At 37.9% G+C, this 24,361-nt stretch overlaps 2 protein-coding genes and 1 long non-coding RNA gene across 8 annotated transcripts in view; 1 reads left to right on the top strand and 2 right to left on the bottom strand.

Annotated features, from left to right (window-relative positions):
- The window catches only part of brsk1a (BR serine/threonine kinase 1a), a 29,815-nt gene extending 23,100 nt beyond the window's left edge, over positions 1-6,715 (bottom strand). For 4 of the 6 annotated variants that reach the window (XM_089121805.1, XM_089121806.1, XM_039658289.2 and 1 more), the window contains exons 1-4: positions 5,665-6,715; positions 5,487-5,581; positions 2,961-3,046; positions 2,723-2,863 (exon numbers count right to left, since the gene is read on the bottom strand). In XM_089121805.1, the coding sequence (XP_088977931.1) occupies positions 2,723-2,863; positions 2,961-3,046; positions 5,487-5,581; positions 5,665-5,749 (407 nt within the window). In that variant the 5' untranslated portion in view covers positions 5,750-6,715. The remainder of the gene's footprint in view (positions 1-2,722; positions 2,864-2,960; positions 3,047-5,486; positions 5,582-5,664) is intronic. The other 2 variants (XM_039658292.2, XM_039658293.2) reach the window with 1 other exon arrangement.
- A 2,133-nt stretch (positions 6,716-8,848) lies between these two features.
- On the bottom strand, positions 8,849-13,915 carry LOC120469494 (uncharacterized). The gene is made up of 3 exons (XR_005620391.2): positions 13,721-13,915; positions 9,288-9,391; positions 8,849-9,120 (listed from the first exon to the last, which is right to left on the bottom strand). It is a non-coding gene; the product is annotated as an uncharacterized LOC120469494 (long non-coding RNA).
- Positions 13,916-16,636: 2,721 nt separating this feature from the next.
- kansl1a (KAT8 regulatory NSL complex subunit 1a) overlaps positions 16,637-24,361 on the top strand; it is a 31,401-nt gene continuing 23,676 nt past the window's right edge. Inside the window, exons 1-2 of the mRNA XM_039658972.2 lie at positions 16,637-17,067; positions 20,163-21,535. Of these exons, the coding sequence (XP_039514906.2) occupies positions 20,205-21,535 (1,331 nt within the window). The 5' untranslated portion in view covers positions 16,637-17,067; positions 20,163-20,204. The remainder of the gene's footprint in view (positions 17,068-20,162; positions 21,536-24,361) is intronic.

Raw genomic sequence — 24,361 nt, 5'->3', positions numbered from 1 at the left:
GCACAGAGGACACGTCACACATCAACAACCCTCCACAGAAAATTTCTATAATTCTGATAACAAATATTCTGAAACATTAATACTTCACTCATCCTTGTCTTTATAGACGCATAAACATGTATCTGCTCAACTTCGAGACTAGAGCTACAACCACCACACATGGAAATGAGCATATACAATATATACGATATACAATACATTATCAAATCACTGTTTGACTTAGTATTTTTATATGTTCTTTATATTTTTATTTTTATAGTGCCCCAATTATGCTATTTTAAAGTTACACTGTGTGATTTTTACCCCCCATCTAGTGGTGAAAAGGTATATGACCATCCAGTGAATATTATTTTCTGTTCCTCTCAATTCCGATTTAGTTTTAACTCCTACGGTGGCCAAAGTAGTCCAAGATTAACATGGCTTCCAGTTCGACCTCGTCCATGAGTGTTAACTCAAACGTAAACGCGAAAGGCAAAGCTTGAATTAACGGGTATGTCCCTCTTTGGCTAATGTACTTTCAAGATGGAGGGTCAACATGGCGACCGACATTAGAACCCCTTACCCGTATGTATTTTCAATGGCATATTATACACTCACGAGAATACTTTAGTACTTGAACGAAGTAAATATTAATTAATGAGGACATTTATTTTTTTATTTTTTTTTTAGCTAAGAATAAACTAAAATAGTTATACAGTGTAGCTTTAAAGGTGTCTAATGTTGTTTTGGAGTATCCTACAATAGGTTAACATGCATCCAATGTCAGAAAACACTTTTCCATTAGCAGTACCAGCTCGACTCAACTCGGCTCGGCTCTCCTCGCCTCGACTCGGCTCGCCTCGGCTCGCTTTTCTCTCTGTCTTCCATTGCAGACAGTACCGCCACAAATAGTACCCGGTCGTCATAGCAATGCCTTTCATTCCTCATTGCCCCATCAAGCTCTCACTGGATCCTCGCTTCGGAGTCTGCACCTCCTCGTTTGACCACGGCGTATTCTTCCGAGTTGCCATGATAATAAAAGTGGTAAGTTTAGGAACTATCTCTGGCCAGACTATTTAAAAATGGCGGGGATTTTCTGGATACTCCATCTGGCGCGTGCAATAATGACGCAGTGAATGGTGCCGATTCTCTCTGACCAATCAGCAGTCGGTATTGTTTTTATGTCACATTTTAGTACCGGCTCAGCTCGCCTTAGCTCGCTCAAAACCCGAAAGCCGGCACAGGTACAACTTTTACACAGTGGAAAACCAAACAAAGGCGAGCCGAGCCAAGTCAAATCGAGCTGGTACTGTGTAGTGGAAAAGCGCCAATATAAAATTGCACATCACCTCATTTCTCCAAGAGAGATGATTGGTCAGACAACCCAGTCTGTTGTGATTGGTCGATAGCTTACAGTGCATCATGTCAGAAATGAAACGTCCATTACCAAACAGCTCTTGATGCACAGTGACAGGAAAAGTAATGATGGTGTCGTTTTTTCCACATAGATTATAGCGCGAGTCCTCTTCCTTTTGAAATGCATGAATGAAAACTGGAACAGCAACATGAACTCTTCCAGTCTCAGCTACAACGATTGGTGATGGGTCAAAATAAAAGTTGTTCGCAGGCAGCCAATGAAGACCATCGGCTGGCATTATGCAAATGTGTTACATTGTTACGTAGGTTTGTAACAGGAAGTGAGTCTAGAATTGCTGACGACTCATTCCGGCACTTCTTTCTTTTCGGAGACAATAACTTTATCGTGCACTTTGATCTTTAAAACGTTACAGAGATTTTACAATCACAAAAGGCTACACTGCATGAAAGCTATATTCGAAAAAGCACAATACACTGTAAAAAAATATTGATGGTTTAACTTAAAAAAGTAGGTAACCTGGTTGCCTTAAAATTTGAAGTTCATTGAACTTGAAAAAGTGAGTTAATACAATGAAGGAGAATGATTTAATCATCAGAAACTCAAAATTATATGTTATCTGAAGTAAATAAATTATTTAAGTTGATTTGACAAAAGAAAAAATGTTGCGATTACAACACTGTAAAAAATATTGCTGGTTTAACTTAAAAAAGTAAGTAACCTGGTCTGCCTTAAAATTTTAAGTTCATTGAACTGGAAAAAGTGAGTTAACACAATGAAGGAGATTAATTTAACCATCAGAAACTCAAAATAATAAGTTATCTCAACTAAATAAATTATTATAAAGTTGATTTGACAAAAGAAAATATGTTGTGATAACAAATTTTGAAAATATTTTTTTACAGAGTAGGGGCACTTTCATTTGAGTTTTTATTGATTTGCATTTTGCATTATAATAACCTAAAATTATATTTATTTTATTAAATGTTGAAGAAGCAGCGTATCTTATGAGAAAAGAAAACAAAAAGAAGGTTTTGGTTGAAAACAGCTTGAGGCAAAAGGCCATATTCAAATACAATATTCAAAATAACCACCAATAAATGGTGTATATTCCTGTATTATCTTTGCTTTTTAGACAGTATGATTTTAGAAATACAATTTGAGAACACTAAGAAATCTCATTTGTGATGTAAGACCATTTTGTGGCCAATAGCTTCAACAAAACGGAAAAATATGATTTTCACGAGCTAACAAAATATTATGAAATAAAAAAATGAAACGGCTTCACCCCAGGGCACTGTTGTATTTTATTTATCATTCTTATTTACATTATTTGTGTAAGTGTGAGTATGCACATTTGTGTCTTACCATATGGAGTGACTATGACAGAAGTCCAAAGCAGATATGATCTGTCTGAAGAACTTTCGTGCCTCTTTAGGCGTCAGTCGGCCCTTCTTCACCAAATAGTCAAACAGCTCTCCACCAGAAACATGCTCCAATACCAAATACCTGCATGAATGTGGAGGACATGTTTTAAGGCAAGCAGAAATAACAATGTGTTCTGAGTGAAGCCTATGAGAATTAGTGAGAAAGGGTTCTAACTCACAGGTATTTGTTATTCTCATAAACATCGTGGAGTTTCAACACGTGTGGATGTTCGATCAGTTTTAATATAGCAATTTCTCTCTCCACCTGCGGTTGAATGAAAATATCAATTCTTTAGAAATAGCAAATTCTGAAACACAATAAAGTAGCTTTTCATGAGCAAGAACATACCAAAAAGTACCAGGGTGTCCCTATGTTTTGATACATGTCCCATGGTAATACTATGATTTTTTTTGGCCTTGGAAAGGCATGTTAAAGGACTAGTTTACTTTTCAAAAAACATTTGCTGATAATTTACTCACCCCCATGTCATCCAAGATGTCCATGTCTTTCTTTCTTCAATCAAAAAGAAATTAAAGTTTTTGATGAAAACATTCCAGGATTTTTCTCCATATAATGGACTTTAGTGGGGAACCAAACGGTTCAAGGTCCAAAGACAGTTTCAGTGCAAACTGTTCAAAGGGCTTTAAACGATTCCAGACGATGAATAAGGGTCTTATCAAGTGAAACGATCGCTCAATAAAAAAACAACAACAAAGTTTAAGTTTTATAAGCTCAAATGACTGTCCTATTTGAACTCATTCATCAAAATGAATGAATCTTTTCCCGAGTCAACTCGTTCATTTCGTTCGTTGAATGAACCAATAGACACAAAAAAAAGATTCATTCATTTTGATAAAAGAGTTTGAACAAGAGAGTCACGAACGCGCATCACAGAACAGAGCTAGGTGAGCAAAACCTTTTTGTTTTCTTTTGTCATAAGATACGCTGCTTCTTCAATATTTAATAAAATAAATATAATTTTAGGTTAATATAATGCAAAATGCAAATCAATAAAAACTCAGAGCTAGGTTTTTTTTTAAATGTGCGATTGTTTCGCTTGATAAGACCCTTATTCATCGTCTGAAATCGTTTAAACCCCTTTGAACAGTTTGCATTTTGCACTTTTTGACCTTGGACTGTTTGGTTCCCATTGAAGTCCATTATATGGAGAAAATCCTGGAATGTTTTCATCAAAAACCTTAAAGAATGACATGGACATCTTGGATTACATGGGGGTGAGTAAATTATCAGCAAAAGTTTTTTTTAAAAGTGAACTACTCCTTTAATACCATAGTATATGACGTACATGCGTAATTATAATTAAAGGGATACTTCAGGATTTAGCATTAAGGTTTGTATTAGTATTTTCGAATTACCGTGCTTTCCACCCTCATATACCCCATGAGACGAGAGATTTATGTACTTTTTTATGTACTGAAAAAATCCACTGATGACGCAAAAATCATCATTTTGTTTCATCGGAGGATTTTGTTGTCCAGAGGCTAAAGACTACAGTCGGTAGTCGGGTCTGTCCCGCATGTTCTCAACCCGCCCATAGAGGGCGATCTCACTCACAGAATGAACACATAGTATCAGCCATCTTTTTTTGGAAGCTAAGCTAGCGGGCTCTTGTTCTGTGGAGAAAGCTGAGTGGTAGGGGTTACCGTCCTCTTTTTCTCGGACATGTCCGGCCGTCGATGTCCGGGATTCAGCTTTTCGCCATTCATTGTTTACATGCACACCTTTTGTTTCAATCTAACTGAATTCATTCCGATTGGTAAATCTGACTGTAGTGTTTACATGAACGCTAAACAAGTGATCGGTTGATGTGCGTATAACATTGCTAAGAAAATTCCCGCTCCTCCGTGAGAGATACGAGACCGGTGCGTCTCACAGGTGTCGCTCATCGGTACTCACGCCACCAGCCTCGCGCCGTTCTCCCGCGGCCCGGCTCGCCACAGTAAACATGATAAATGGCGACTGTAGATCGCAAAAGCCGAATCCCGGACATTTTGGGCGATCTCGATTCATTTTCAGGGAAACTCATCATGGAGACTCACTAGTAGCCTAGACTTGTTGTCTAACTACTATGCGCTCTGTTACCAGTAGGCGTGGCCTCCTAGGGAGGCGAAGCAAGTGCATTCTGGGAGTTGTTGTTTTTCATCCACATAAGCCAAAAAATACATTTGGCTTTTCTCAGTCTAGAAAGCTCCAAATTCAATAATAATTTCACATTTCTTCTACATAAATGACCCGTTTTAAATACACATTCATCTTTCCAGAGCTGAAGTATCCCTTTAATCAAAACTAAAACCCATAAAAATAACTTTTTTACTTGAAACGTAACTTGAAGTAAAATCAACATTAACTTAAATAACTCAAATTTGAAACATATTTTAAAACAGCTAATAAAATAGCAAAAACAACTAAACTAAATTTGCCAAATGTAAAAAAAAATTAAAAACCCTAATAGTATCTCAATGATTCTAAAATAGCACTGTAATATGATAATCATGCAGTATGCCATAATCTGATATCTGGTGGTATCTGATACCATCACTGCGCCATGGTAAAACATAATACTTTTAACAGGTAGAATATTAACATTTGAATTGAATACGAATTGAAATTGAAATGAATTATTATTAGTAGTGACGTGGGTGACACTATAGCAATGAAAAGTACAATATTACCGTTTCCTTACCTTCATCAACACAGATTCTGAGAGCTTTTCTCGGTTGACTATTTTGATGGCTACTTTTTGACTAGTGATGCAGTGAATCCCAAGCTTCACCAGACCTATCGACATTCACCAGACAATTCATCAGCGACGACTGCTTTGAAAACAACAGAAATTACAGAGGAAAACGACGTCTCCTTACCTGTCTGGCCCTTCCCGAGAGTCTTTTCGAGTCGATACGGCCCCACATACTGAGCTGTCTGGGTCACTGACAGTTCCTTAGACATAGTGGCGGCCTGGCTCCTGATAAACTTGCTACTGCATGCAATATTATCACAGCGTACTGTTTCTGAGCTGAGTTTTTCTACAATAGTCTTGCAGGGGTCTGCAACAACCCGGAAATATATCCATGCTGAGCTTGGGATTCCCTAAAATCTGTCTCGGCAACAGTCACACGGGCCTGTTAATTATTCTGAAATCTTTCAGACCGGTACTGTCTGTGAGTCATGTATGTAACAGAGTGGAAAGATACAGATGGCAATGTAAAGACAGAGTAAAGCAGCCTAATTCATAGCTTTGCCAATCAAAGTCACCCTCCTCAGACTTCTAATTCACAGCGCATGCCATGACAGAGAGCCAGGTGCAGTATTGATAAGCTGCGGTTAGTAGACTTATGACCAGTGTTTCTAGATGTATCTACCAGCTGGCCATCCCCTCATAACAAACACCATTTAGAAAGTCCTCCTTATACTAGTGGATACTACAGTATAAGTGGACTCAAGCCTAGAGTACACTTGCTAGGCCTGAATCACAGGTAAAGGAACCAGAATCTTACCATTTACGGTTAGACAAACAGGTAAATATAATCCCGATTCATTTTTAGCAGCAAAGCTATCGTGTATGTAAGTCCGATCGTGTATGTCACTGTGAGGAGATCCAGGTTGCGCTGCTCGCTCTCGCATCACTGTAGCGGATCTACCCGATCTGTTTCATCTGTGCTGCTGATGTTGAGCTCAGACCGCAGCATCCTCATCCTCATCCTTCTCTTCTCCGCCGGTCCCGCGCACACTCGCGCCCGCTGGACACTTTTGGGGATGAGATTTGATGTTTTTGATGCAAATGTATACGTTGCGCACTGATCGCTGATATCTTGTGTGTCTTGACGGTATTTGCGTTGTAAAGCGTTATTTTCTCCGTTCTGGTTCCTCGCATCAGCATCCGGGTCCCACACCCTCCTCCTCCTCCTCATCATCATCAACCCTCCCTCTCAACACACTCCCCCACTGCACCTCTCGCGCTACGGATCTGGACAGGCTACAGAAAAAATGTAGGCTACCACAGCGGTGGCTACCACATAGGCTACTTTAAAGTAAAAGGTTATTTGTTGTTTTTTTGTTTTTTTTTAAATAGGCTATTCTAAATTAAAAAAAAAAAAAAATCATTGGAACCTTTATTTATAATAAGACAGTAGGCTTCTTTTTATGTTTGGGGTTTGGGTTAGGTTTTATGTTGGTGCACTTATGATTTACAGCTAGGCCTTTTCTTTTTGCTTTTATCCAAAGCGCGCGACTTACAAAAGAGGAGATAGACAATCAAGTCAACAAAAGGGCAACACTATAGTGCTGTGACAAGTTTCGTTTAACAACAAACAAACTAAATGTATCAAATTACCTTTATAGAACTCCAAAGAACGCCGAGGTATCATGTTCCAGGAATGTTCTCGGACTTCAGCTCGCGTTCAGTCAGGTTCTCTCTCAAATGTAATTATAAAACATCCTTTAAGTGACGTTAATAGAATGTTAGTTCAAAGTTGTCTGGTCTGTAAAGGTTCGCCCGAAAATTAAAATCTTGTCAGTCCCCGTGAAATCAAAATTGAACCTATTTACTTTGTTAGCGCATATTAGTCTTGTGGTGAACAATTAATCCGTGCAAGTGAATATATATTAAAAAAATGTTTTACCTTAGTAATCTTTAATCAAAATCTGAAAAGTTACTTCCGGTCTGGAACGGTTTCTTTTTCTGATGACGTAGGTTTCACAGTTTGGGTGGGGAAACGCTTAACCACTCCCCTCAAACCGTTAGTTTGCTATGAGCGAGAGATGGAGAGGAGGAGCGCTAGAGTAAAACCCTGCCCTCTGTTCAATATTCCGTTTCACTTGGAAATACGTCACAGCAGAAAAATCGTTTGCAACTTCCGGTTCACGGAGACTTTAAATATTAAATAATTACCCTACTCACCCTCATGTCGTTCCATCCAAATCCGTAAGACCTTCGTTCATTTCCGGAACACTTTTGCGGAACATTTTTGCTGAAATCCGAGAGCTTTCTGACTGTAACGTTATTACCACTTTCAAGGCCCAGAAACGTAGTAAACACATCGTTAAAAGTCTTTTTTTTTTAAAAAAAAAGTTACTTTTTTGCAAAACAACAACAACAACAACAAAAAACTTTATTAAACCATTTTTACTCTTGTTCACGTGACTTGAACTCATCCCTTTAATAATGTTCTCAAAATGTTTAACACAAAACATTTACACATAATTTATTTTCTGAAACATTGTAGTTGAACTTGACTAGCCTACTTGTATCAAAACGTTCAGAAAACTTTTAAAAGTAATGTTCCCATGGCCATGGCGTTTGCAAAATGATAATGAAAATAGAACAAAATAGAAAACGAAACAAAAATAGAACATTCGCTAAAGGCCGCTTTAAAAATAGGCCTTTTTAAAAAAACGGAAGTTTGGAACGTTCAGAGAACATTCCGAAATAATGCTTTCATAACTTAATGAGAACGTTACCAAAATGTTCTTAAAACATGTTTTTGATCTCATAACATGTCCAAAAATATGGTATAGGTCATATATATATATATATATATATATATTTTTTTTTTTAAGTGTATACATCTTCTGGTCAATATTCAAGATAAAAATAACAAATCAGACAATATCAAGTTTTAATATACTCCACCTGTTAAGAGTTGAACATAATTACACAGGCTCTGTTGGGTTTATTATTTTTATTTTACGTAATTGTGCTGTCACAACCATGATGCGTCAACACAGTTATACAAAATGCAGTTTTTTAGTGAATCTTTTTCTAATTTTACGAAGGTCCTGGCTAGCAGTATACCATAAAAACTACATGGCAACAGCATGATAATTTGTTTTGTCAGCACCTTTAGAATTTCTTCAATAGATAGTGCTGACAGTCAGTGGCACTTACACTGAATGAGCAGCACTGCAGTGTACTTGGCATGAGTTATCAAGTAAGCAGACCACTGCAGTTCAAGGTAAATCAATCACATACAGTTCAGACATTTAGTGTCAGTTATCTTATCTCTGTTATATACCTCTGAGTGTGTGAGAGTAATGGCAAAATAAAGAAACAATTATAGTCATTTATTCAAAATCAGATTAAATGCATTATGCTTTTTTCACAGTGTGAATCTGAACAAAAATAAAAACTGGGTTCTTCTTTCTTTCACAGTTACAAATAACATGGACGACATGAGGGACACCGAGAAGACTTCTCGGGATCAAACTAAACAGTTCCAGTGCTTTCCAGGACTTGCACCCCTTTCACTGTCCTCAAAATGGTTCAGTCCAGTACAATGTGAGGGAATGCAAGGACACTGGAGGACCCAGAAAGGAAGGACCTTAGTTAAAAATAGCAGAAGAAAATCAGAATGGACAAATCAATTCATTCGTCCAGGCAGAGAAGACATAGTAATGAAGTAATTAAATACTCTGAATAAAATGAGCAAGTACTGCGGATCAATTTCAACGAGTATAAAAGTTCAACTAAAACATAATAAATACTTACATATAAAATTATGTCCCCCTCACGAGGCCGCCGTGGCCCCCTTCACGCACGCCTCAAAGGCTTCCAGCAGCTCTTTACAGCCCTCTGCGCCTTTCCCCTGAACACTGCAAATATATAGAGTGTGTTTAATCTGGACATGCAAAAAGTGCTGCTTTGTCAGTTTTAAAGGTTTTTTGAATTTTAGCTTTCATGCAGTGTGTAATATGGCTTTTTGTGAATGTAAAATGTCTGCATTGTTTCAAAGAAAGTGCACAACAAATTAAGTTATTGTCTCCTAAAGAAAGAATCGATTCTAAACTGCTGAAACAAGTCATCATGAAAATTCTAGTCTCACTTCCTGTTACAATCTTACGTAACAATGTAACAAATTTGCATAAACCGATAGATCTGGCTGCACCCTTTCTCCATCAGTAGCACCTCATTGCAGTACACAAGATCCAGGGGGTGGAGTCAGATCCAGATCTGAGGGGTGGAGCTGGGTAGGTTTAGGGGTGGGGTTAGTGATCAGGGGGTGGAGCTGGGTAGGTTTAGGGTTCAGGGGGTGGAGTTGGGTAGGTTTAGGGGTGGATTTAGGGATCAGGGGGTGGAGTTTGGTAGGTTTAGGGGTGGGTTTAGGGATCAGGGGGTGGAGTTTGGTAGGTTTAGGGGTGGGTTTAGGGATCAGGGGGTGGAGATGGGTAGGTTTAGGGTTCAGGGGGTGGAGTTGGGTAGGTTTAGGGGTGGATTTAGGGATCAGGGGGTGGAGTTTGGTAGGTTAAGGGGTGGGTTTAGGGATCAGGGGTGGAGTTTGGTAGGTTTAGGGGTGGGTTTAGGGATCAGGGGGTGGAGCTGGGTAGGTTTAGGGGTGGGGTTAGTGATCAGGGGGTGGAGCTGGGTAGGTTTAGGGGTGGATTTAGTGATCAGGGGGTGGAGTTTGGTAGGTTTAGGGGTGGGTTTAGGGATCAGGGGGTGGAGCTGGGTAGGTTTAGGGGTGGGGTTAGTGATCAGGGGGTGGAGCTGGGTAGGTTTACGGGTAGGTTTAGGGATCAGGGGGTGGAGTTGGGTAGGTTTAGGGGTGGGTTTAGGGATCAGGGGGTGGAGATGGGTAGGATTAGGGTTCAGGGGGTGGAGTTGGGTAGGTTTAGGGGTGGATTTAGGGATCAGGGGGTGGAGTTTGGTAGGTTTAGGGGTGGGTTTAGGGATCAGGGGGTGGAGTTGGGTAGGTTTAGGGGTGGGTTTAGGGTTCAGGGGGTGGAGTTGGGTAGGTTTAGGGGTGGATTTAGGGATCAGGGGGTGGAGTTGGGTAGGTTTAGGGGTGGGTTTAGGGATCAGGGGGTGGAGTTTGGTAGGTTTAGGGGTGGGTTTAGGGATCAGGGGGTGGAGCTGGGTAGGTTTAGGGGTGGGGTTAGTGATCAGGGGGTGGAGCTGGGTAGGTTTACGGGTAGGTTTAGGGTTCAGGGGGTGGAGTTGGGTAGGTTTAGGGGTGGGTTTAGGGATCAGGGGGTGGAGTTGGGTAGGTTTAGGGGTGGGTTTAGGGATCAGGGGGTGGAGATGGCTAGGTTTAGGGGTGGGGTTAGTGATCAGGGGGTGGAGTTAGGTAGGTTTAGGGATCAGGGGGTGGAGTTGGGTAGGTTTAGGGTTCAGGGGGTGGAGTTGGGTAAGTTTAGGGGATCAGGGGGTGGAGTTGGGTAGGTTAAGGTATATGTAAGGTGAGAGGAGTTGGATCTGGATCCGACTCCTCCCCGTTTATTTCATGTTCTGTGAGGACCATCTCTTCGCCATGGCACGTGACAGAAAGAGAAGAGAGGTTGTTTTGATGGGGGAGGGAAGGGTAATGTATTTGATTAAAGATTATAAGGGTACATGAATTTAAAAAAAAAATAATGAAGTGCACAGATAAATCATTTATAATAAACACTACAATATTCCAAATAAAAAGAAGATTTGTCAAATTTGATTTCATGCCTTTAAGCACTCCCAATCCACTTTGTATGCACTTCAGAAGTACTTTCGCTGAAAACTGATAGGGAAAAAAATGAAACCATCGTTCATGTTCATATCACTGTGTATAAAGAGCTGAGGAAGCCACCAGAACTGACATTTATATGGCTTACCAATGCATTCTCATCCTAAGGCGTCATATACGACGCTTTTGTCAATGCGTATACATCCAAGCACATGGCACCCAATAGCGTCAATATGAGACGCAGATATATATAGGGCAGAAGGCGCCTCCTAGTGGTCTAACCCCAATCACAACAGACTGTGCTATCTGACCAATCAGAGCAGAGTAGACTCGCGGAAAGGAGGGATTTAAAAAGACTGAATCTTTGAACAACGGTTTTCAGACTCTGAGACAAACTAGGTGATGTGCAATGAGAACATTAATGTGTTTTTTGACATTGGATGCTTGTAGAAGACTCCAAAACAACATTAGGGACGTTTGAAATAGCATCAATGCTAAATTATTTTGGAAAACTGACAAGTCCTGCAGTGTGACATGCTGAAAGCCAACTAAAAGTTAACACTTGTTGAATTACATCTTTCACATATATTCACAATTAATTATAAAGCCAACATGATGGATTGTCCAATCCTTAGCCTACTTCATCAGAGAAGAGATGACACATGAATATATATATATATATATATATATATATATGATGTGCATGGATAAACCATTTATAATAAATGCAATATACAAGAATTGTCTATTTTAAAATCTAGAAAATATATAGATTTATATCATGATGTCATTTGAAAAGTCTAATGGACATGTTATGCATCAACAAATTTATATGTGCTATGTGCAAAAACTGAATAAAATATATATATAAAACATAATTCTTACACACTGGGCGGGTTCTGTACGTGACAGCACCCTTTGCCCTCATAAATAACGCAGACATTGCAATACAGGAGATGTAAGGTGAGCTGTGAGCACTCCCTCGCCGCTCCATGTGTGAGTCTATTTAAAACTACATCACAGATATACATTACTTCTAACTAAAGTTCATGCTAAATTTGGCATCAAACGGAGACAGCATTCCTTCTGAAAGTTTTTGCATACAAACATGAGATATTTTTATAATTTGGCCTGCATGTGTTTATGCATATAGGCCTGACTGAACTGTCATTCTGCAAAAACCCTTGAACCGTGTCCGGGCCGTGTGGACAATTTTACGTTTTTTATTTTTCCATTGGAATGGTACGAAACTTGGTTTCTTTTTTGACACTTGCTATGTGAAAACACACACACTGGACATGATTCAACAACTTGGTTCCAGAAATTTCATCTAATGGAAACGTTTGGTACTGCGCCCAAATTAAATCTTACTGAAAGCTAATTTTTTGAGAAACCAACCTCAAATTTGGAACAACGCTTGTTTAGATTCATGGCATCGTTTTAGAGTAAAACATGTTTTGAAAAATATATATTTCGTTTAGAAATTTAAAATCATACTTTTATGTATTTTTCACAATAATAAACTTAAACGTGTATAACTTTTAAAAACTTTTTTTCTATAATCTGTCTTCTTTAAAAAGAGACTCATTTTAAGTGCTTCAAAACAATCAAGATTAATTAAAAAGTGATTAACAGGTAATAAATGGATCATAACTGTATAATTTAGTACCACAAAAGCCCCTAAAAATACAAAATATGAAATAAAATAAAAAAAATTAATAAGAAATTACCGCCATAAGGACTAGATGGTTAATTGTATTATTTTTGCATCTGAAATACTAAATTTTCACTGAATGAATTTGATACATAATGCAATAATCTGTTTCTTACAAATGCTATATTTCATATGTAAGAGGCCTAAACAGAAGTGATGCGCTGCAAATGATGAGTGCTCTTGACTAAATCAGTTAAGAGATAGTCATTAAGTAGATGGTGAATGGAACAACTTGTGCAACTCACCGTAAAGTTCACATTGTGTGAGTGCATTGACCTCTGACCTTTTGACCTAGAAATAGAGCACTTTGCTTTGTTAACAATAACAGATGGAGGTTAATCATTTGTGCGTGATGGGTACAATGCGGGGAAAATGACATGAGCTTTATTCAGAACCTATTGTGATGTGCGTTTCCTAAACTCGGTTGACATCAAATGTTTGCAGCCACATGCTTTAACTTAGCAACATGATGGCTAACATGGGTAATTTTCCACCTCCATCATCACTTCCAAAACCTGCTCCCCCTCCCTGCACATGTGCTTAATCGTCTCTCCTGTCGTTCAGTATCCAACATGTCTCATTCACAAACCACTGCAGATAACCTATAGGCTACACACAGAGGTTTTGTGATGCATGATAAAAACTTGTTACAAATAAACATACTGGGCTATAAATCATGCAACAGGATCACCAATCATCAAAAAGCACCATTCACAATTCAATTTTGCTCTAATGTATATGATTTTGATATATCATTACTGAAATATGACTCACCATTTATCCAGCTCATCTTTGGAAACCTTGCACTGAGCAGGAACTTCTTCTGGCATTTTTCTTTGTTTGTGTGACTTAAGTCAGAGTGCTGAGGAACACCGTTAAGATAGGAAAGTACAGGGTGAACAACCCATATATATAGGATTACTTCCCAGACTGTGGGTGGGAAGGAGGAAGAGAGGGAGGAGAAACAGTGTGCAAAAAGTGTCAGAGAGGACTGAGATATGGTAAAGGTGACCTGGGCGAAATTGGCCTCAATGGAATGAGCTTATGTTTACTGGGTTAGAGAGCAAGTCTGTCAGCAGAATGTCAAATTTTAAAAAAAACAAAACAGGAATGTACCTTTTTTAATGGTAGGCTCCATGTCATGTTATCTATGTCATGCTGTTTATTTAGTATCAATGTTACAAAATATCTACAGTTTCTGCTTGAAAGTGTATGCAAAGCATCAAGATCCAGTCGTAATCATTCGTTTTAAAGTGTGAATGAGGAGATTTAAATTTAAAAAAAAATAAATAAATACTCGTATTTTGTATTATGTGAAACCTTTTTCATATAAACTGGCTAATATCTTACAGGAGGTGAGTAGCTTATATGATGTCTGAATTAAATTGCAGTTTTTCTTGTTAGAAGTTACTGTATAGTGCCTGGGGAGATTCTCAAATATGATTTACATTTTTATATTACCAAATATATTAAGAAGACGTATAATAGTGAAACAGCTACTGTACAGCAGGAAAGAGGAACAGCACACTCAGCACGAACTGCAGCGCGCTGTCCCTCAATCAAACACTAGATGGCGCAGCGCTCTACAGTGGCCACTGCAGGGACAGTCACAAACGGAACTAGGCTAGCTGCTAAACCTCAAATACAAGCAACAAATGCTCCGAATTTTCAGAGAAAATACATTAATAATAACAAATTAATTTAATATGATCAAAAATAACAGTTTAATGTTGATCAAAGTCCATGTCATGGCGTTATTTTGTGGTTCTGGCGACATCGTTTATCTGACGTAATTTCCTTCCTGCTGACGTTATGAGCGACGTTTATTTGTTTGTTTATTCATTTTTTACTGACCGCATTAAACCTATTCTAATGGATTTTACCATTAGTATCCATATAAACTGCTTTCAGTGCCTATATATGACATAACATATACAACAAACTATATATAGCCTATATATATATATATATATATATGTATAAAATAAATTATATATAGGCTATATATATATATATATATATATATATATATATATATATATATATATATATATATATATATATAAGTTACTCAAAATAAGTAAAAGCTAAGCCTTACATCATCAACAACAGTGTAATTAGATTACAGTTCTCTAAAAATTATTGCATTAACCTACTTATTAATTACATTCTAAAGCCCATGGATATTAACCATGACTAGTTAAGCGAGGATATGAAGCTGCTCTTTTAATTCTTTCAAATAAATGATATAAAATTATTCTTGAACTGACCAAAGTATTTACACATTAAAAACAATATAGAGGTTAAATTTTAATATTAAATCCACTGTTGTTTTATATAGAATTGTTCTACTATACAGTATTTCATGCGATGACATCAAACTGTAATTAAATTCCAGAAAAATTAAGAGTAATTCCTTACCCTTTTTTTTTTTCAAAGGAAAAGTAATTAAATGACACAACTAAATTACTTAATTACTCAACACTGGGCTGATATAACCACTGTGTAATAATATGCTGTGTGTGAACATATCCTGAATGTGGGTTAGAAGCCTCTTCAATATCACCAAAATTTACCATGGATTTACTGTAAAATTTTATTAAACTAGAGGAAAACACAGTAATATTGTGAAATATTTTAAATATTTCATTAATATATTTTATATATAAATTAATGTTCAATTTAAAATAATGGTTTTATATTTGATTATGAACTATTTTAAAATATAATTTATTTTTCCGATGATAAGTTCATTTTTCAGTATTTGCAGTCTTCAGTGTCACATGATCCTTCAGAAATCACATAATGCGGGATCATGTGACACTGAAGACTGGAGTAATGGCTGATGAAAATTCAGCTTTGCATTGCAGAGATAAGTATATTCAAATAGAAAACAATAATTTTACATTGTAATACTATTTCACAATACCTATTGTTTTTTTTTTCCTCCAGAATTTTAATCAAATAAATATAGGCTTGATGATGAGGATAAGAGACTTTTTTCAAAAACATGAAAAATAGTATTGTTTCCAAACTTGAAAATATATATGTATATATATATATATATATATATATATATATATATATATATATATATATATATATATATATAGGGCTGTGCAAAAATTAATTGCGATTAATCGCATCCAAAATAAAAGTCTGTGTGTACATAATATATTTTTGTGTGCTGTATATAATTATTTTGTATATATAAATACACACACATGCATGTATATATTTAAGAAAATGTGTTATTCATGTATAAAATATTTATATTTATATAATATAGATTATGCATATATATATATATATATATATATACACACAGAATTTAAGCGCAAATAATTCTTAAATATAGACATGCATGCATAGGTATTTATATATACAAAATAATTATATACAGGCAGCACACACAAATATATTATGTAAAAACAGACTTTTATTTTGGATGCGATTAATTGTAATTAATTTTTGCACAGCCCTATATATATATATAGGCCTATATAATATATATTATAGCTCATGTTTTTCCTAACACAACATTCTCAGCCGATTCTCGGTCCCCCTCTAGTGGCCAGCCGCGGAGCTGCGGGTCTGCGGTCACTCTAGCGGCGGGCGTGAGAATGTCTCCCGCCTACAGGCTCTCTCGTACACGCACTGCATCTGTATTTGTCAGGCTCAAATCCAAGGGAGACGAACGAGGCGCCATCTTTCGTGCGTTTCTCCCTTCAACGATGAGAAAATGATCTCGAAACCGGTGGTCTATGACACCTCAAATCTGTAAATAAAGGCGTATATGAAAAGAATTCGTATCTGAGCAAACAATCGATTCATAATATACAACAAAATATATATATTTGCTATCCATAATCCACTGAAGGGGACAGCAGCAGCAAGGTGTTGTCTACTAGTATCGCCCATTTCGTGATTCCGGAGCCGATAACGAAACGGGGTCCAGAAACCGGGTTGTTTTTCACGAAGCGGACACGGATATGGCACAGGCGGAGGGGTTGCCTGACCAAACGGCTTACTTTGTGCTTTGGTGACATTATTGTGCTATTAAAGCCAAAGGTCGGTGGAATAGTTGCCGAAATTCCCTCGGATCGCGCGCCCGTCACGTGGTAGGTTCCTCCTTTTTCTTTGTTAGTGGACGATCTCGAGCAGCAACACTTATGTTACATAAACCTAATCCTGCACATATATGACTCCTTTTTATACAATCACCTGTTGTATTTGCAAGAATAATATGTTAACGTTACAGTTTTATTTATGGGGCGTTGAAAGCGTGTACGGTCGCTGCGCTTGTTCCTTTAAAACGGATTACTCTCTAGTACTTTGTCATGCAATAAACTCACACGTGTTCTTTTGTATTATTTATTTGCCATTTTAATTGTAATGGGCACATATATCCTCCCCTTTTGACGCTACTAAGGTTAACGTTACAACACGCGGCCTCATTTTTCTACTAAACTTATGTTTAAAGCCGACTCTCGTTCAAATTGGTGGTTAAAATGACTTGCATAACGTAATCAAGGCCGTTTGAGAGCATATTAATGCTCCTGCTTACAGCACGGTGCGTAGGAGATATTCAGGAATGCCTTAAAATCAACTTTAGCCCTTTTACAATTTATTTTATGAGCATCTACGTCGAGTCTGAACTGAAATGCTATTTAATTTATGCACGGAAGTGGTGTGGGGAAAATAGACTCGTGCGTTTTGGTTGTAAGAAGCTAGACAGGCGTTTGTGTGTGAGCTTTTATACACGAATTTAACATTAATTTAATACACATTTCTTATATGGCGTTCTTAAGTGTTTATTATTCTAGTATTTCCTGTATTGTTTTCTGGTGGAGCTCGCTTGTTATCGCAGTCATGCGAAATTCCCGCATTTATCTGATTTTATTTGAAATGACTCGAGCGAACACAGACTCATGGGGTCTTTAATGTACGCTCACTTCGCCCGTTCCTTTGTTAAACCTTAACCGGATTTGTCATGTTTACTACAGTGACATATTAACCTAGTTAGGATCTTCAAACCCGAAAATGGTCGGATAATACACACGCTACGGCGTTTTGTTTTAATGTTTATAGATTAAATGTGCACTCGGTAATTTGTTGCTAATTAAAAATGACTTAAGTTCACTTTTGAGAAATATTAATAAAACATCAGTGTTCTAAAAAAAAGCTGTTTATTCTACATAGCGCGGGGTCGCCCCCTCATGGGCACCACCATGTTGTCATCACATGACCACCAGTCCGTTTCATGTCACGGAATTGAACGAGATACTATAAATATAGTAATATTATTAAGCGGTTTCTTTACACATGGAAATAAACAGATTTTGTGTAAAGTTGCAGCAGTTGGTAATTTGTTTAAACAAATATCATTTATCACCACTTAAAATTAATGAGGGTACTTTTCATGTGGGACTGCTGCCTTCAGCATCTTCTGTCATGTCAGTATACTTCCTTTAATAATGGGAAAGGCTATTTAATTATGAAGCAACACTGAGATACTTTATTAGCAGTAACGTGTTATAATGCTAATGTTGAGTTATGGCATTTGTAAGGCAGAACCTTCTACATGTACTCATGAAGAGATAGTCTCTTATCTGTTGAGGCCTAAAGGCATATCCCTAATTCCGTTGACACAGATGGTCTGCTGAGGAGGAGGGGGCAATGAGGAGGCTTGCTCTTACATAAGCCTGAATAGAGTAGGTCTTTCCATACTAATGACTATGATAATGGTCCCCTCTCTGTTGAGGTCGGTGAGTTTATTAAGGTGAAGAGCATCAGGGCAAATAAATTAATGTTCCATAAGTTCTGATAAAACAGTCCTGTTTGTTTTCATTCACTCTATTATCTCTAGTTATCTTCTGGCCTGTATTTATCTTAATTTATCTGGTGTTTTAGCATCACAATTGACCCAATTCATTTTTCTGATGTACTTTTTTTTGTGTGAATGGTTCAACATTGCATGTTGTTACAAGGTGTTTCCCTCAAAAACTAATCTTGTTGAGACTATTGCCTCAGTTGTGTTTCAGGTATTTTCCTCATGAATACCTCTGAAATCTGAGACCAGTTGTAAGAAACCCTTTAAGATAGGAAAACTCCTTACACAATTCATTTTTTGGGGGGATGTCATATCCATATATACTAATTCAAACATAGCAAGGCAGATAAAAGAGAACTGCTTTGGGTTGGAAACTATTTTCTGTCGATTCTTTAAGTATTACACATTAAGTGGACTAAATAGCTTGTCTCTCCTGCAGGTTGTTATTATTAAATGTTAATGAATAGTAGGCCTAAGTTAGGAATGGTGGAAAATATCTTATGGCGGCCTGCTGGCTTGAATTGCGAAGAAAGAATATCGTCCAGACTCAGAGATTGCAATTGGGTTTCAGGTATATTACTCATGATGAAAGCCTCCACAATTTCAAGCACAAAAGTAGTAGTAGTAATGTCACACAATTCATGTGGATAAATGGAGATTCGAGCATTTTAGTCATAAAAATGCAGATTACAGAAGTGCAATGAGTTGCAAACTGCTTGTCTAAGTATTTTCCGATGAGATATTAGAAATTAAGTGGACTTATTTAAATAGCCTGTGTCTCTTTTATGTGTAATGCATCCATTATGAAGGTATTATTCATTATGTACAATATATTATAATGTATTATATCTTTTCATATATAACTGTAATGTAAAATGCATTATAATATTTGCAGATTCTTGTTACATCTGAAATTGTTTGTTTTTACTCATACTTTCTAAAGGTGTGTTCAGAGAATAAATAGTATTATAAAATGTATAATAACCATGTTTGCAGTTATTCATGAGACCATACGATGCATTACAAGGCACAATTATTACATAACTTTACTAATAGGGATACTCCACTTTTTATGGAATTAGGCTCATTTTACAACTCCCTCATAGTTAAACAGTTGAGTTTTACCATTTTCAAATGCATTCAGCCAATTTTCTAAAAAATTTTCCTGCTATGGATTATGGAAGTCAATGAGACCAGAAACTGGTCTGGTTACTGATGTTATTCTAAATATCAGAAAATCGGCTGAATGGATTCGAAAACGGTAAAACTCAACTGTTTAACTCTGAGGGAGTTGTAAAATGAGCCTATTTCAAAAAAAAAAAAGTGGAGTAGCCCTTTTAGTAAAGTTCAAAGTTGTATAAATGTGTTGTTCTTCCTTTGCAGCCAGGCTGTGCAGGTGGGCTGGAGTGAAGGTTTGGAGGCTGCATGGCTGCGATGGCGCCCGCTCTGACTGACGCCCCAGCCGAAGCCCGCCACATCCGCTTCAAACTCGCCTCTCCCTCGTCCACCCTTTCCCCCGGCAGCACCGAGAACAACAGCAACGCCAGCAACATCCTCATCTCCGACTCCGTCTCGGACTCTGCCGGCGCCCACAGCAACGGCAAGTGTCACGTCAACGCGGACGACGGGCAGAACTTCGCTCATTACCACAACGTGAAGGGTCAGGAGCAGGATCCCCTGTCGAAAGCCCCGTCTCTGGGCAAACTGGCACCGTACTTGTGCTCTGATGTCACATCATTGCCCTCGGCCATCAAAGTCAAGGAGTCACTGAAGCTGCAAGGTGTCCTCAAGCAGTCGGTGCTGAAGAGCCACGGCCTGCTGAGCGGCTCCATATTCCCCAGCGCTGCTGCTGCCGGCAGCGACTTCTTGCTGCGAAAGCGTCACGCCCTCGAGCTGACCGGAGGACAACTGAAGAGCCTCGTCAACGGTGGCGGAGCCGGGAGTACCATGGTGCCTGTGAACGGACTCTCCAAGAAAGTGGCCGTGCCGAGCGCTGCCGTGGCTGAGAAAGGCAGCGTGGCCACAGTGAACGGAGACAGCAACCAGCCTTCCACCAACGGGGAAGCCCTGTTATCGGTGTCCTCGAAGTCCGTCGGTACCTTCACGACCGGCGGACAGAACGGTGACGTGAAGCCACAGCAGAATTTGACACCAGGCGTGTCATCACATAGGGAGCTCACTGCTTTGTCTGAGGTCAAAGCAGAAGCGGAGAGTCCCGTCGGTGGAATGGTTGTGGAAGCGAACAGTAGCGATATTGTCGGCTTCGACGACCGCCCCTCGTCCCTCAGCTCTTCCCCAGTCCACGACGACTCAACCCTACCAACGCCCAACCTGGAGGCTCTGCTCAGGGATCGGGTTCAACAGAGCCAGCACAGGCAAACGGACATCGAAAGCCGCCTGCTGCGTCTGCGCAAGCGTCTGCAGGTGGTGCAGGCCAAACAGGTGGAGCGGCATTTCAAACAGCAGCTCTCTGGTTTCCTGGACCGCACTCTGACCCCGGCCGCAAGCCGTAGGGCGGAGCCAGGGGCGTGGAGAGGGCCTCGTGCTTCTGTGGACACGCACAATGTGAGTCGGTTTTTGAAGGGTGGCAGGGTGGCCTCGGAACTGGAGCGACTGCATCTCAGCGGCACCACGCATTTGCACGCGACGGAGACTCAGTTCGACTCGGACGCCACAGAGAGCAGTTCAGGAGGAGAGAGCGACGTCGAGGAGGAGGAGCTTGTCAGGGTGGATGTGGACCAGTGTCACATTAAACTGTAAGTTTACTACTTTTAAAGTCAGCCTGAAATGGAATCTGTTTTCTTAAATGCGTGTTGTTATTAGGGCTGTGAAACGATTAATCACGATGAATCACATCCAAAATAAATGTGTTTACATAATGTACGTGTGTGAACTGTGTATAATTATTCTGTATATATAAACACACACACATACATGTACAGTACCGGTCAAAAGTTTTAGATCGGTAAGATTTTTTTTAATGTTTTTAAAAGTCTCTTCTGCTCACCAAGGCTGCTATTTGATAAAAAATACAAAAAAACAGTAATATTGTGAAATATTATTACAATTTACAGAATTTATAGTGAAGTGTAATTTATTCCTGTGATCAAAGCTGAATTTACAGCATCATTACTCCAGTCTTCAGTGTCACATGATCCTACAGAAATAATTATAATATGATGCTCAAGAAACATTTATCATTATTATCCAATCCATGTTGAAAGCAGTTTTTTACATTTTTATTTCAGGATTCTTTGATGAATAGAAAGTTCAAAAGAACAGAATTGATCTAAATTGGAAAGCTTTTGTAACATTAATCACTACCATTCAAAAGTTTGGGGTCAGTAAGAATTTATTTTTTATTTTTGGGGGAAAGAAATTAGAAAATATTTGTATTCATCAAGGATGAGTTAAATTGATCAAAAGTTACTGTAAAGACATTTATAATGTTAGAAAAGATTATATTTTATATACTTTCTATTTATGAATTTTCTATTTTTTATACCTAAAATGGTACATGACTGTTTTCAACATTGAAAATAATAATTAGATTTTTGAGCATAAAATCAGCATATTAGAATGATTTCTGAAGGATCATGTGACACTGAAAACTGATCTGTAATCAGCAACAGCAATGATGTTGAAAATTCAGCTTTCAAATTACATTTTAAAATATATCAAAATAGAAAACAGTCAAATTGTCATAATATTTCACAATATTACTGTTTGTCATTTTTTTTTTTCATCAAATGAAGCAGCCTTGGTGAGCAGAAGAGACTTCATTTAAAAACATAAAAAATCTTACTGATCTAAAACTTTTGACCGGTAGTGTATATATTTAAGAATATAGTGTATATATTTAAATATAAAATATTTATGTATAGTACAAATATGTACAGTATATACAAGCAAATATTTCTTAAATGTATACATGCGTGTGTGTGTGTGTTTGTATACAAAATAATTATACACAGTTCACACAGATGCATTATGTAAACACAAAGTTTTTTTTGGGATGTGATTAATCACGAATAATCGTTTCACAGCCCTAGTTGTTAGATCTTATTGTGAACTATTCATTTTACTTTAGAGTCTCGCCCACACATCTCAAAATCCAATCAACAACCAAGTCCATGACATTTTTTCTTTTCTCTAATGCGTTACACCCAGATGTCACAATACTATAGAAAAATTCCTAGTAAAAGGCTCTGTTCTAAAACCAAGCGAGACCCCTTGTTGCGTTCTGCGTACATGTGATTTCGAAACTATTGAAAAAATGAACTATTCATTTTTTTAGTTATTTAATTAATTTTTCACTGATTTTTTCACACGACACTAGTCTTTCTTGAATTTCCTTTGGAACAAGGCTGTTAGTTGTGTCCCAAATGACACACTGTGTTCTCTAATGTATTCATTTTATAAATGCGCTACATAAGAATAGGTGCATAAAGTGTCTAACATCCCACATGTTATTTTTGCAGTTTGATGTGTTTTGGAGTTTTCAGTCTGAACACACTAGTCTATTCTGCTAAATGGCATAAAACAATTCCCAATGAAGTGAATTTCGACGCACCTTTTTGAATTGACAGACTACATTGCTATCACAAAGCAGGCACATTACATGTGGGCTGTTCACGGGAGTCCCGAGGGAGCGTGGGGGCATGTTTGTGACTGTAGGCCTGTGTGTTCATGCCTTGAACCTTGTAGAGAGTCACTGTTAATTTCCACTCCGACCTTGTTTGTACAGTGAGATCATAGATCTTGTTGTCATAATGGAGTCTAGTCTGAAGTCGTTTGGGCTGTCCTCCTCGGCTGTGGACTCATTTGAAAACTTTAGCGAGGTTAAATTTCCTGCTCGGCCCCTGAGGGAGAGTCTGGTTCGCCGTAGGTGAAAATAGATGTGGTGAAACAGAGAACCCTGATGTTTCGCTTCTTATTGAAATCAAAGTAAACTGCAGGTGATGAATTAATGTTTCACTTTCATGTGTTGTTTTTGTTCATACTTCCTGTTGTGTTGTCTTATGCATATTCAGACAAGAGCACACAATAACAGTTTAGGCATCGTGAGCTCCGCCTAACAGAAACGCGCACATTGATTTCATATACATTCCAGACCAGTTGTGTTGGAAAATTGGGTAATATATATATATATATATATATATATATGAAGAGTTCAGATGCAAAAGCCTCTAAATGCCATTTGAAATTTTCTTCTAGAATGGTCATTTTTATCAAGCTTGTATAAGCTTCAGTTATTTCACTTAAATGGCAATTAATAGGTAATCTTCATTGCCATTTAACCCTTGTGCTGCATTAGATTTTTAACACCGTTGAGTGCATTAAGGACCAAAAATGGCCACATATTAAACATTGCCTAAAATATTATATATTATTATTATTTTCCACTTTTACCAAGTTAAATCTTTTAACCAGCATCAGTCCTCATCATAACTACCAAAAATGTATTCAATTTCAGGATTTTAACCCTTTAATTACCAGTTTTGTTTGCGAAACCATCAATTTGTATAAGAGGAAAAAACACAAAAATTCAATTATTTTCAATAAACTAAATGCAAAGAGAA

This window comes from Pimephales promelas, chromosome 17 (genome assembly GCF_988280905.1).
Source record: "Pimephales promelas chromosome 17, fPimPro1.hap1.1, whole genome shotgun sequence".
In the NCBI taxonomy this organism is placed as follows: Eukaryota; Metazoa; Chordata; class Actinopteri; order Cypriniformes; family Leuciscidae; genus Pimephales; species Pimephales promelas.
This window is presented reverse-complemented; position numbering and strand designations above follow the sequence as displayed.